The following is a 13,197-nucleotide window of genomic DNA, read 5'->3' as shown; positions in this document are numbered from 1 at the left end:
GTCAAACTGACAAAAATTGCTCAAACCTCCCTTGGGGGCTGGTTCCTTTATAAACCACACTTAATAAATACTGTTATCTTTTAAGATCACCTTTATTACCCAACGTATCTATCTTTCCCCAATAAATCTGTGGCCTACCCCTCAAAAAACAATTTAAAAAGGCAGGGAGGGGAAAGCAGAGTTAATCAAAAGTCAAGGCAGTGTTCCACAGTTATAGTCCCCCATCTCTGCATACAAAGGAGGGAGGTTCATTCTCATCTGTCTTCTTCAGAGCCCAGCATATTCACAGCATTCAGTTTTGATTTTTTTCCTCCATTTGTATTGTCATAGTCATTGGGTATATTGTTTTCCTGGTTCTGCTAACTTCACTCTGTATTAGTTCATATAAGTCTTCTGATGTTTTTCTCTGTTCTTCATATACATTATTTCTTAGCATGTAGTACCATGCATGTACCATAATTTGCTTAGGAGATGGATATTTACTTAGTAAAACAGAATTTAAGACATTTCTTAATTATAAATAGATGTTGGGAAATGGCTAAATCTCCTACAACAAACAACCTCCAGGATCCGTGATTATCTCAATGAAGGTGCCCTCTCCCTACGTGTAGATCACATGCTGTCCATGCATAGTGCATAATTTGCAGTCAGAAAAAGAAAGGCATCATCTGGTGGGCAAGCCGCTGGTGAGCACACCAGAACAAGGGCAGTCCTTCTAGAGTAGACTCACAGCCTGTCACTGCACCCAGACTCAAAGCATTTCCAGTTTAGTGCCATCCCGTTTAAAAAACATTGTCTCTGTGTCAGAGGAAATGGAGCTCAAATCCCACCTGTGTCAAAGACTACCTGCATGATCTTGGCCAAGTCATATAATCTCCCTAGGCCTCAGTTTCCTCATCTACAAATGTGAGGACTCAACTAGAAGTCTCTGAGGTCCCTTCCAACTATTGATCAACCATCACTTTGATCCTCTGACCCCTGGTAGACCTGCATGAAGCTTGTGTTGTGCTGGTATAGAGAATCAAGATCCTTCTGTCCCACCATAAGCCACACAAATAGCACCTTAGTGGAATCAGTACCTGCTCAGGGTTACTTGAATTACCTTCTGAATGTTTTCGCTAACGTCAGGCTGATTTGGAACTTTCTCCTTCCTTTCTCAGGTCTGAGACCTGGAACTGAATATGGCATTGGAGTATCAGCAGTGAAAGACGATAAGGAAAGCAATCCTGCTACCATCAATGCTGCCACAGGTAAGGAGGACTGGTGACAATAAGGGTTTAGTAAGCACTTTCCTCCAAACCACTCTGTGACATAATTAATACAGGTGTTATTATCTCTAATTTACGTGGGAATAGATATTTTCAGGTTGGTGAAGAGTTTTTCCTAAGGCCTGGCATCCAGAATGTGACACTGGCAGTACTCAGACTTGAAGCTTGTAACTGCTGGTCCTTGATTACTTCCTCTACAGATACACACATTCCATCTCTGCCAAATCTTAGTGTGTATATATACATATGTGTGTATGTATATATATGCATGTATATGTATGTGTGTAATTTACCATACATCACTGCTCTCCACCAAAACAAATCATGTAGTAGTCAGCCCTCTGCTCCACACTTAGCTAGGAAGACCCCTGGACAGCAGAGAGAGCTTCTCTTGAGGCCTATTCTTAGAAACTGTCTAAGTTGGGAGAATCGGCCCAAGTATGTCCCCATTAGCAATGCCTTTGAGTGCACAGCAGCGCCTTCATACTCCAAGGAGACGTAAAAATAAAACTTCAGTGGAGGTCTTCTTCTACTACAATATGATGATGTGATAATTCACATTTATATTCAGTTTCTTTCTGGTTTTTTTAAATGACAATCTTTCCCCAAGTGGACTACTGCCTAGTTAAGTAACTTTATTCCCTTGATTTTTTTTTTTTCCTCTGTGAGTCTATAATCTGAATAAGATAATTCCTTCCCCACTGGATTGCAAGCTCATTGCAAGTAGGGATTGTTTTCATTTTTTGTGCTTGTATGCTCAGCACCTAACAGACATTTAAGAAATCTCAGCAAGGTGATTAGCACTTAGTAGAAACTTAAGAAATGTCAGCACAGCTCCTAGAATATAGTAAGCATTTCACAAGTGTCAGCACAGTGCTATGCACAAGGCACTTAGTATGTACTTAATAAATGTTTTGAGCCAGCTAGGTGGTTCAATGGGTAGAGTGCCAGGACTGAAGTCAAGAAGGCTCGTTTTGTTAAGTTCAAATCTGGCCAGACACTTCCTAGCTGTGTAATCCTGGGCAAATCATTTAACCCTCTTTGCCCCAGTTCTTTACTTGTAAAATGAGCTGGAGAAGGAAATGGCGAACAACTCCAGCATCTTTGCCAAGAAAACCTCAAATGGGGTCATGGAGAATCAGACATGACTGAAAAACAGACATAAATGTTTTGGGGTTGATTGATTGATTCTCCTCTTTCCCTACCAGCTTAAGTACTTCTATCCAGAGAACACTGGGAGGAAGAGCCAATGGATGATGTGACAAATAGGTTTAACCCAGCGCAGCTTCTCAATAACAGAAGGTTTGATTAGTGCTCTTACATCTCTCCTGCAGATATGGATGCCCCGAAGGACCTTCAGATTTCAGAGCCTACAGAAACTACCTTGCCCCTGCTCTGGAAACGACCTGTAGCCAAGTTTGATAAATACCGCCTGACCTATAGCTCTTCCAAAGGACAGCAGAAGGAAGTCCAGTTGCCAGCAGATACCACCTCTTATGTTCTGAGAGATCTGGATCCTGGCACTGAGTATGCCATCCACCTTGTGGCTGAGAAAGGACGGCATAAGAGCAAGCCAGCCCGTGTAAAAGGTTCAACTGGTGAGTCACTGCAAGGTTCTACGTAAGCCCCTCCATTCACACAAACTCTCTCCCATCTCCAAGAGCCTGAGGACGTGCTATTTTATTAAGAGAATTTGAAAAGTTCTTTCTTCTCCTTTATACAAACCCTACTGAGAGCAAACTAGTCATATTCCATGCCCTTAACCTGATATATTTTCTTTCCTTTGGCATCCATGGCTGTTTAAATGGACTACTTTACATTAATTATTGCTTTCTCAGGAAATGTACTACCTCATGGTATATTTTTAATGTGTGATTTTCAAAAGTTTCTAGCTAAGATTTCTCATTTCTTTTCCTCTCCCCAGCAGCCACATATTAATGGCTTTTTAAAATTCCCTTTCTCTTTTTAAGGAAGCCCAAGAGGTTGGTGGTAATCCTTTGGACATTTTTTTCCTGCCTATATTCTCATTGCAGTTTCCTTCTTTTCTCCAGGATCATAATAACAGAGATGCATGCAGTCCTGAGCCCTCTGTAACTGCCTTTTCCTTTAATCCCTCCCTCAGTGGTTAAAAAGATGAGGCTGGTTTTTTCTAGGCTAATCATTTCAGAACCACATTACTGCCTGCTATTGCTGACACATTTCACCAGTAATGACATAAATATTGAAGCATATTAAATTACAAAAACCAGAAACTAGTGATTTCTATATGGAGAATGCATATACTCCTCCCAAGTTAGAATACACCAATATCTTCAGAGTTTTAATGATAATATGTTTCCATTTTTAATGTAATTCAAGTTAGTCTTATTGAGGTCCTACTGTGCATTTAATGATGGACTAAGGGCTGTGGCAGAAAGGGTATGGGATAGTGCTTGGTGCATAATAGGTGATTGATTACTTATTTGGTCCTAGACTTTCAATTTATAGCCCCATTGAGGGAGCAAGACAAACACACAACACTTGTCTTGAATGCAACATAAGAGAGTGCATTGCTAAAGGCAAAATATTTGGTTTGAATAAGGCTAAAGAAAGTAAAACGGCATGGTATTGTGAAAGGAACATTGGATTTGGCATTGGAAGAACTGGGTTCAAAGTTAAGCTCTGCTGTTTACTCCTTATATGATTTGAGCAAATCCATTTGTCAGTCTGTTCCATAGCTTCTAAAATGAGGGAAAGGGAGGGCAGCTATATTGAGATGATCTCTGAGTTCCCTTCCTACTCCATGTTCTCTCATTCCATGATCCAGTAGAAGAAAATTAATGTAGATGAATGAAATCAGAGGAAGCTCCTTGTAAGAGATGCAATTTGAATGTATTATTAAAGGATGGAGAAGATTTGAATTATCAGAAAGTAGGTGGTGGGCAGGGGATCTGAAGGAACCTACTGACAGATTTGTGTAAATTAGACTGAACATGTGTTATCTTTTAGCGTTCTTGAGCTAGCATCCCACTTACTTATCTAGGGAGCAATATCTGGAATTGCTTTCTAAGTATAGTTTGGCCTGTGGGAGTTTCAAGACCTTTTTCCAGGGTCATTCATAAGTTAAGAAGGATAATGAAGGGGAGACAGTTTAGTGTAATGGAGTAAGCACAGACTCTGGAAGCTGAGGACCTGGGCCCAGATTGCAGCCCTTGGTGACCAAGGCTAGATTCCTTTACCTCTTCTGGTACTCAGTTTCCTCATTTTTATTGACTTTGGAATCAGAGGACTTGGGTTCCAAACTCTCCTCAGAGGCTTACTAGCTACATAACCTTGATAAATCATTCTCCTTCCCTGGGGTCCTCATCTGTAAAATTATTAGTAGTATTATTATTAAAGCTGGCATAGTGCTTACGATCTGCAAAACACTTTACCTATATAATTCCATTTGAACTAGATAGTCTCCACAGTCCCTTTTAGCTCTAAATCTTTGGTGCTATGAATCAATAATCGTTGAAGTCCCTATCAGGTCAGGGAATGATCTAAATATAGAAGAGATTGGAAGACTTCAGCTCAGAGACATTGAGCTTTATTTAATGCAGGAAGAACTCCAAAATTAGCCAAACACACACACTTCATATCTCCAATTCTTATTTTCTTCCTTTATTTTGATAACTGCTGTGTATGTGTATGAGAGAGATAGTGAGAGAGAAACAGAGTTGGGGAGAGAAAGGGAGAGAGGAAAAGAAGGGGGGGTTATGGAGAGAGGGAGAGGGGAGAAAGAATGCATGTCTCTGGCCCAGAATTAAACACAGCTTGTTGTCTTGCCTGGTCCCTTCGTCCCTTTCCAGTCTTCTTACTCCAATCCACCTTACTCCCCTCTGTGAGTCAGTGACATTGGTCTCCTCACTGTTCCTTTCACAAAACATTGCATCTTCAAATGCTAGGTGTCTTCTCTGGCTGTCCCCCATGGCTGGAACACTCTCCCTCCTCATCTCTGTCTTCTAGCTTCCCTGGCTTCCTTAACGTATCAGCTGAAAATCCATCTTCTACAAGAATCGTTTCCCTGTTCTCCTTAATATTCTTTCTGACATTATCGCCAGATTTATCCTCTATATCTGTTGATTGTGTATACTTCGTTGTTTGTGGGGTTTTTGCCTATCAGTAGTTTTTTCCCCCAGTAGATATAAAGTTCTTGAGAGCAGGGAATGTTTTATGCCTTTCTTTGTATCCTCAACACAGTGCCTGGCACAGAGCAGACCTTTAATTAATGCTGACTGACTGGCTGTACAAAAATACTAAGCCACATCATCTCTCCATCCTCCCTGGAGAAGACCCTAGACCCCAGCAGAGCCAGGAGAGAGGAGGTCTGTTACATAAGAACACAAGGTCTATGCCTGAACTCATTCTCTATTTATTTCCTACTGGCACTCTTACTTTTAGCCAGCTTTTTAAAATCCTGAAGGCACTATTTTAATATAGTGCTTTTATTCACACAGTAATTCCTGATTATTTGTTTAAAAGGAATCAAGATGTCTATTTTGATATATTAATTAATCATCCTTCAGGGCAGAAGAAAAGTTCAAATCCCTTTCCCATTTGGAATGTTCCTGCCTGACCGTAATTTTTCAGCAACTTGGCCTCTTACACTTGGGCTTACTGTAAAAGACAGCTTTCCATTATTTAGAGTACGGTAGAAGTTTCAACTAAGGTTCTTTTTTTACCACCCTGTTTCCCCTCCCTTTCAGAGTACACTGCTGAGGATTTGGGCTATGATTTCACTAATCAATGAGCCTGACTAAAAAGAGACAGAAGAAAAACTAATAATCCACAGCATCCACTTTTCCCTTTAGAATCCTATTAAAAAGCTGATTGAGTTTTCTATTAAGTCTGAATAATGAAAACCTCCAGATAACTCCAAATTCCATTTTAATCAATAGTTCCAACCCCATTTCCTCCCAGGCCTTTTAGCAGACTCGCTGAAAAGGAGACATGGTGTCTGTTCTGATCTGAGCCTCTCACCACCCTGCTGGTAGGCTTAAGCTACTCAGAGGAATGACCAAGAGATGGGCAGAAATCAATAAACATTTCTTGAACACAGGCAGGGTGCTATGGTGGATAACAAAATAGAAGAGTATATGTTCCTTGGCCTATAAAAGCTTACAGAAGAATGCAGGTGAAAGAATGAGAAGGGCAGGAAGAAATAAAATAAGTCAAGAGAAGGAAAAAGAAAGTAAAGAAAAAATAAGGAAAAGATGAAAAGGAATAAAGAGAGCATGAAATAATCATAGAAAGAGTGCCAGATTGGCAGTCCAGAGAGACCCAAATTTCCTTCCCACTTCCACTTCCTTCCACACCCGGATGTGTGACATTGGGCAAAATATTTTACCTCACTGAGCCTAAGTTTCCTCTGCTGTAAAATGAAACCGTAATAGCAGTATTATCTGCTTTATTTGATTACTGTGAGACTCAGATGGGGAGGGAGGGAGATGGAGTATATGTAAAGTACTCTGCAAGCTTTTAAGCTCCATATAAAAGTCAATTATTATTGTTATTATTATTAGGCAAGAAAAGTTAAAATAGCAAAAGATTTGAATATTTTACCAAAAGAAAAATAAGCAGTAGTCGAATATAAATACCTTGACAGCAGAATTGTTTCTCCTGATTTCCATGTTCTAAGTTGAGAGATAACACACCTGTCTGCTCTCTTAGCTTGATGAGATAAATTACCTCAAGGCAGGATAATTCCACAAGCTCTAAAACCAATAGTGAACTGACAAAGAGGGCACAGGTCAAAGGACCTCTTTACCTGGGCATGCCTGATCATTTTCAATTTCGCAAGCATTTAGTAAGGACCTACTATGTGCCAGGCACTGTGGTAGATGCTAGAAACCCAAGGGCAATGACAAAATAGCCCCTGTCCTCAAGGAGCTAGTTACTAGAGGAAAATAATCTGTGCACTGAGAAGTCAATATAAAATGAATGCAAAGGCAAAGTAAATTAGGGAATGGAGTTTGTTGTTATAACTCAGCCATGTCCAATTCCCTGTGATCCCATCTGAGGTTTTCTTGGCAAAGATACTGAAGTGGTTTGCCATTTCTTCCTTTAGCTCACTTTACAGATGAGAGCTTTCTCTCCCCTCCCCTTTCCTTTCCTCCCCTCCCCTTCCTTCCTGGTGCTCTGCCCAGGGGAAGGTATACTTCAATGTCTAAAAGCTTCCTTTTTTCCTTTGGGTTTACAGCTAGATTTCTTCCTCAAAGACCAAAGCTTAAGCCCAATTCACTCTAGAGCTCATATTAGACAACAAGTCCACGTCCACCTAGCATAGAGTGAATGTAAATACTGAAGAGTAACTGTTTCTCTTTTACCTAGGAATCCTGAAAGTCTTTCCCTTCCAGTTTGATTTTTTTTTTTTTTAGTTAAAGTGGCCATCTTAAAAGAGGCCTATTCATTGAATGGGTGTGATCTCACTCTAAGTGAGAACATGAAAAGACTAAAAGGGCCCGGGTTTTCCATTGTATTCTGGGCCATCTTCAGTTATCCTTATGAATATCTGGTCACTGGACCCAGATGGCTCTAGAGAAAACAGTGAGGTTGGTGATCTTGCAAAGCCCTCCCTCACTCAAATGAAAGTCAACTGCAAGTCATGATATCATCTCCCTGATGTCATGGTCCTCTTCGAGAATGAAGGAGAAACACAACAACAGATGAGAAAACTGATATAAACAGGTTTAAGTGACTTGCCCAGGGTCACGCAGCTAGGAAGTGTCTGAGGTCAGATTTGAACTCAGGAAGATGATTCTTCATGATTCTAAGCCCAGTGCTCTATCTACTCCATTACCTAGGGAAATGGAGTAGGAAACACTGAAAACTACAGGAGATCACAAAAGGCCTCATGTTGGAGGGAGTACCGGAGTTGGGATTTGAAGAGACCTAGAGATTTCCACAGGTAGAGGCAAGGAGAGAGAACATTCCAAGCAGGAAGAGCATGCCATCTCAAGCTCAAGTTTTCCATGTATCCTGTCCTTTTATCATATCTTTGTTGTCAAAATCACTCTCAGTTACCTTAAAAGATTTAAAAGATAAAGGACAGTTTACAATAGAAGCCAAGGCAACTAATCCATTTACTGGCAATCGAGGCTTTCAAAGTGGCAGGTCATATCCAGAGCTCAGCTATGTTCCTCAGGAAGGAATATTTCACATTCTGGAGTCTTCTCTGACAAGCATAACATCATCCTTGCTGGAGGAAGATGGTAGAAATGCACGACATCTGCAAATAAAGTAGTAGACTGAGTAGAAATACTGTGTCAGTGCTGATCTTTTGGATACATGGTTCTGCTATGGCATCCCAGCAATTTTTATGGGCACTGCAATGGGTGTCCTCCATTGCCACAACAGAGAGTCAATCAACATATATTCATTAAATGCCTACTGTGCGCTAGGCATTGTGCTAAAGCACACTAGAGATACAAAGAAAAGCTCTCACGGAGCTCATAGTCTAATGGAGACAACATGCAACCAACTATGTACAAACAAGCTATGGACAGGATAAATTGGAAATGATCTCATAGGGAAAGCATTAGAACTAAGGGGAACCAAAAAAGATTTCTTGTAGAAGGTAGAATTTAAACTGAGGTTTTGGAGGAAATCAAAGGAAGCCAAGAAGAATGGGTAAGGAGGGAGAGAATTCTGCATGTGCATGTGTGTGTGTATGGGGTGGAGGGGGAGGGGGGGGCGTGTCTGTCCATTATGTTAATGCCTAAAGAAGGGAGATGAGTGTTTTGTTCTAAGAACAGCACAGGTGCCAGTTATTACTGGGTAGCAGGGACATAAAACCAAAGACAACTGGAAAATTACAGGGGCCAATGTTAGGTTATAAAGGACTTTGAATGTCAGAGGATATTATATTTATCCTAGAGGTGATAGGGAGCCACTGGAATTTATTGAGGGGGAGGGGGATTTTTCTTGCCCATACCAAAATTAAAGGATGCCCAACTTTGGAGGTACAGACCTCCAAAACTACTCTGCTCTCTTATTCCTCTGACTTTGAGGCTGAGTCAAATAGCAGGGGAGGATAACAGACTGAAACACACACTGAAAATTTTAGCAAGTTATTATACCTTTCTCAGTGCTCCCTCTACCCCCCCCCCCCCCTCCATAGTCTCATAAGAGAAAGAAGTCAAGATGGTCTAATCCACCTTCTGAACTTTAGTAAGCCTTGGGAATTCTCAAGAGCTCTCCCTTTTGTTGTACATGGTTACTGTCCATTGAAAGTGATCCATTTATAAAATCATAATATGATAGGATCATAGAGTTAGAGCTAGAAGGGACCTCAGAAGCCATCTAGTCCAACTCCCTAATTTTATAGATGAGGTATCAGAGAGATTAAATGACTTACCAAGAGTCACATAGGCATTGAGTATCTAAGGTGGATTATGAACTCATCTAAGTTTTCTTTCTTTTTATTTTTGATGGACTTATTTATTTGATAGACTTTATGATTTTATTTCTTAAAAAAATTCCATTGGCATTTTCATTTTTAATATCACCTTCACTCCTTCTATGTCTTTCCCCCTTTTCCATGCAGAGAACCATTCCTTATAATAAAAAATAAAAAAAGAAAGAGGAGGAAACTAGTTCAGTAAAATTAGCCAATACATTAATTAAGTCTTCCAGTATAGGTGGTGTTCCACATCACAGTCCCCCTTCTCTTCATAGAAGAGAGGGAGGTACCCTGGTACATTCCCATATCTCTTTTTCAGGAGAAACCTTGGGAATTTCCATTCTCTCCCATCAGTTTTCCTTTTGTAATTGTTAATGTTGCTGTTCTTTCCATTTGCATCGTTGAAATCATTGTGTATCTTGTTTTCCTGGTCCTGTTTCTTATACTTTGCCTCATTTCCTATAAGTGTTTCCACATCACCCTATATCTTTCAACTTCTTCACTCCCTATAGTACAGGAATGCTATCCTTTCTCTCTTTAGCTTAGAGAAAGCTGGTTCTTCTCAGCCAGCCAGCTACTGGTGAGGGAAGAGGAGTGAAAATCAGTTCTCACAATTAAGGGAGAGTTCTTAAGAATGGTTCTATTAAGTCTATAGATTCCCTAAAGGGCAAATGTAGCATCATGGAACTTAGACCTCTCACCCCAACTCATATTGCCCATAGTATAAAGTAATACAAAACTATAGAAAAACCTTTCAGGAAAGTCCCCAAGAAAGGCCCTTTTCAGTGAGAAAGGAGTCCATTGTCAAAGGACCCTACAACACAATAGAAACATTTTGCCCAGAGGGTAGGAAGCACACAGATATGTGATTCATGACTGGAATGTTGATGCCCTAGACATGTTTGTCTTTCTCCCTGCAGGATATTATTTATTGCTTATTATCACTGGGCTGGACATCACTCTGTTAGCTACCTTAATGTTATCTGCCCTTTTATTAAAATTAACCATTTTGCCATCTCTCCCATCCTGTGCTACTTCTTATTTCTTTTTTATTTATTCATCTCATCTTACTACACTTTTATTTACTCTTCTATATCTTTCACCTATTCCTCGAAATGGACCTAGTACCTACTATGCGCAATATCTTTTGCTGGGATCTAGGGAGGATAAAAAAGATAAAAAACAGGCCCGTGCCCTAGAAAACTGTACCCTAAATTCGCTCAAAGGTATGGATGATTCATTGGCTTTAGAGGTGGTGGGGACCTACGAGATCATCTATTCTAGCGTCCTTATTGCTCCATTGACCCTTCCATCACCTCATCCTACTAGCTTAGAACTCCTCCACCATGTCTGCTATGTGATGAAGTTCTTCAGGCTGGCACATGATGAGTTATCCTCCCATTTTTAATTGTTCTGAAAGGCCCATCATAGGGTGGCTTCCAAGCTCATTACCAGGCACAAATTACCTACTTCTGAGAAGGCAGAAAACAGTAGATAAGCATAAGAAATAGATAAACTCCAGTTCTCACTAACACTGAACAACTTTTTTGTAATAGATATTTATTGCAGCTTTTGTCTTCTTTGAATGTGTGTCTCTTGGTTTTTGTTTTTTCTGAAAATGCAAGGATTCTGCTTTTATATAAACCTATATATACATATATATGTATGTGTGTATATATGTACATATGTATATGTATGTATGTGTATATATAATGCATGTAGGTGTATGTATGTATATGTGTGTATAATATATGTGTATATGCATAAATATACATACATATGTGTGTATATATACATATATATATAATATGAAACCATAGGATTTAGAGTGGGAACCTGGAAATCAAATAGTCTAATATCCTTATTTTACATGTCAGGTTTCTTTGGAGTTTCCATCGGGAGTTCCTTTTGAGACGATTTATGTGGCAAAAAACCTTAGTCTTAGTATTTGGGGTAGGGGGAAAGAACTTAAACATAAACATACACAGTACTTTTAGGGAAGGTGATATAAGTAATAGGTTCTATTCTCTCAGTGCTTTTGTCTCTATTTCTCTGTCTCTGTCTATTTCTTTGTCTTTCTATCTCAGTTTCTATGTCTCTATGCACCTGTCTGTTGGTCCCTCTCTGTTTCTATCTATCTCCCTGTCTCTCTGTTCTCCTCTGTCTCTGTCTCTCTCTCTGTTCATGTCTCTATCTCTCCATCTGTCAGTCTTTCTCAAGGTCTCTCTCCACTTCCCATTGATTTATATGTAAAAAGAGAAGTTCTCAAGTTTTAAGGAAATTATGTTATTATCATTAGTTAAGAGTTATTGAATAGCAAACATTGATTGAGTCACACTGGCAGACCACAGGGTTCCCTCAAAGCCTTTTCACTTGCTCAGATCTGTTAGAGCTTGCACTCCACCAGAATAATCTTAGCAAAACCAGAGCTGCCTTTATGCTAAAAGAAAGCTCTTATTATTTTGTGGATACCACAGAATATCAAAATAACCAAAGGAAAGCCTCTAGCACATTGAGTAGATCTGCTCTTTGAAGGATTTATGGAAGGAAATGATCAATCAACACACAAACTAAGAAGGAGGAGGAGGGATATGCCCAGGTGGCAAGAGTGCCCACGCCCATGAAATCCTGTAGCCACTGCAGAATGGGTATGTCATGAGAGTAAGTGCTTACACTCTACTCATTCATATAAAGGGAGACTTGGGCATGACTACATGAGGCAATTTGGATATGGAAAAGTGACAGTAAGAAAGACATTGTCCACCAGGAATAGAAATATCCGACTTCCCTGTCTTACTTGTCCACTAATCTCCTCTTCAGAGACAGAGATTTTTGCTTGCCTAGTAACAAAGAGATCTATTCAAATAAGTCAAATTCCTTCAACAGGTACCAAACTCTTTACTGAGAGCTCGGTCTTAAAATACCAATGCTGCCAGGACGGAGACCACACTGACTTCAGTCATCTAAGTTTATTAAGTACCTACTATGCTCAATATCTTTTGCTGGGATCTAGGGAAGATAAAAAAGATATATACAGGCCCTTGCCCCAGAAAAGTGTACCCTAAATTCACTCAAAGATATGGATGATTCATTGGCTTTAGAGATGGTGGGGACCTATGAGATCATCTATTCTAGCGTCCTTATTTTCCAAAGGAGGAAATTGAAGTCTGGGAAGTTCAGGGGGCTTGCCTAAAGTCAGAGACAGAAACCAACGAAGTCTGGTTTCAAACCCAGTTCTTCTGTCTTCTAAATGCAGTGTTCTTCCCTCTAGTCCACACTTGATTATTCATGTCTTGACTCACTCCTCAGATCAAGGGGACAGCTTGGAAAAGAGTGAGGAACAAGCTAAAATTTGGGTAGGATAAGAGGACTCATATTTAGCTGGTTCACAATTTTGCGTGGAGCCATCCCTATTCTGATTTTTATTTTACCCAGAAACCTTCTTACAACTTTGCAAACAATGAATGTATAACCATAGAGAGAAATGGAAGCAAGAGTCCAAAGTAC

The 13,197-nt window shown here is 39.9% G+C and overlaps 1 protein-coding gene across 9 annotated transcripts in view; it reads left to right on the top strand.

The window, feature by feature from the left end:
• The window catches only part of TNC (tenascin C), a 114,959-nt gene that overhangs the window by 55,042 nt on the left and 46,720 nt on the right, over positions 1-13,197 (top strand). For all 9 annotated transcript variants that reach the window (XM_072631745.1, XM_072631737.1, XM_072631738.1 and 6 more), the window contains 2 exons: positions 1,161-1,250; positions 2,603-2,866. In XM_072631745.1, coding sequence (XP_072487846.1) covers positions 1,161-1,250; positions 2,603-2,866 — 354 coding nt within the window. The remainder of the gene's footprint in view (positions 1-1,160; positions 1,251-2,602; positions 2,867-13,197) is intronic.

Source organism: Notamacropus eugenii, chromosome 1, assembly GCF_028372415.1.
Source record: "Notamacropus eugenii isolate mMacEug1 chromosome 1, mMacEug1.pri_v2, whole genome shotgun sequence".
Taxonomy (NCBI): Eukaryota; Metazoa; Chordata; class Mammalia; order Diprotodontia; family Macropodidae; genus Notamacropus; species Notamacropus eugenii.
This window is presented reverse-complemented; position numbering and strand designations above follow the sequence as displayed.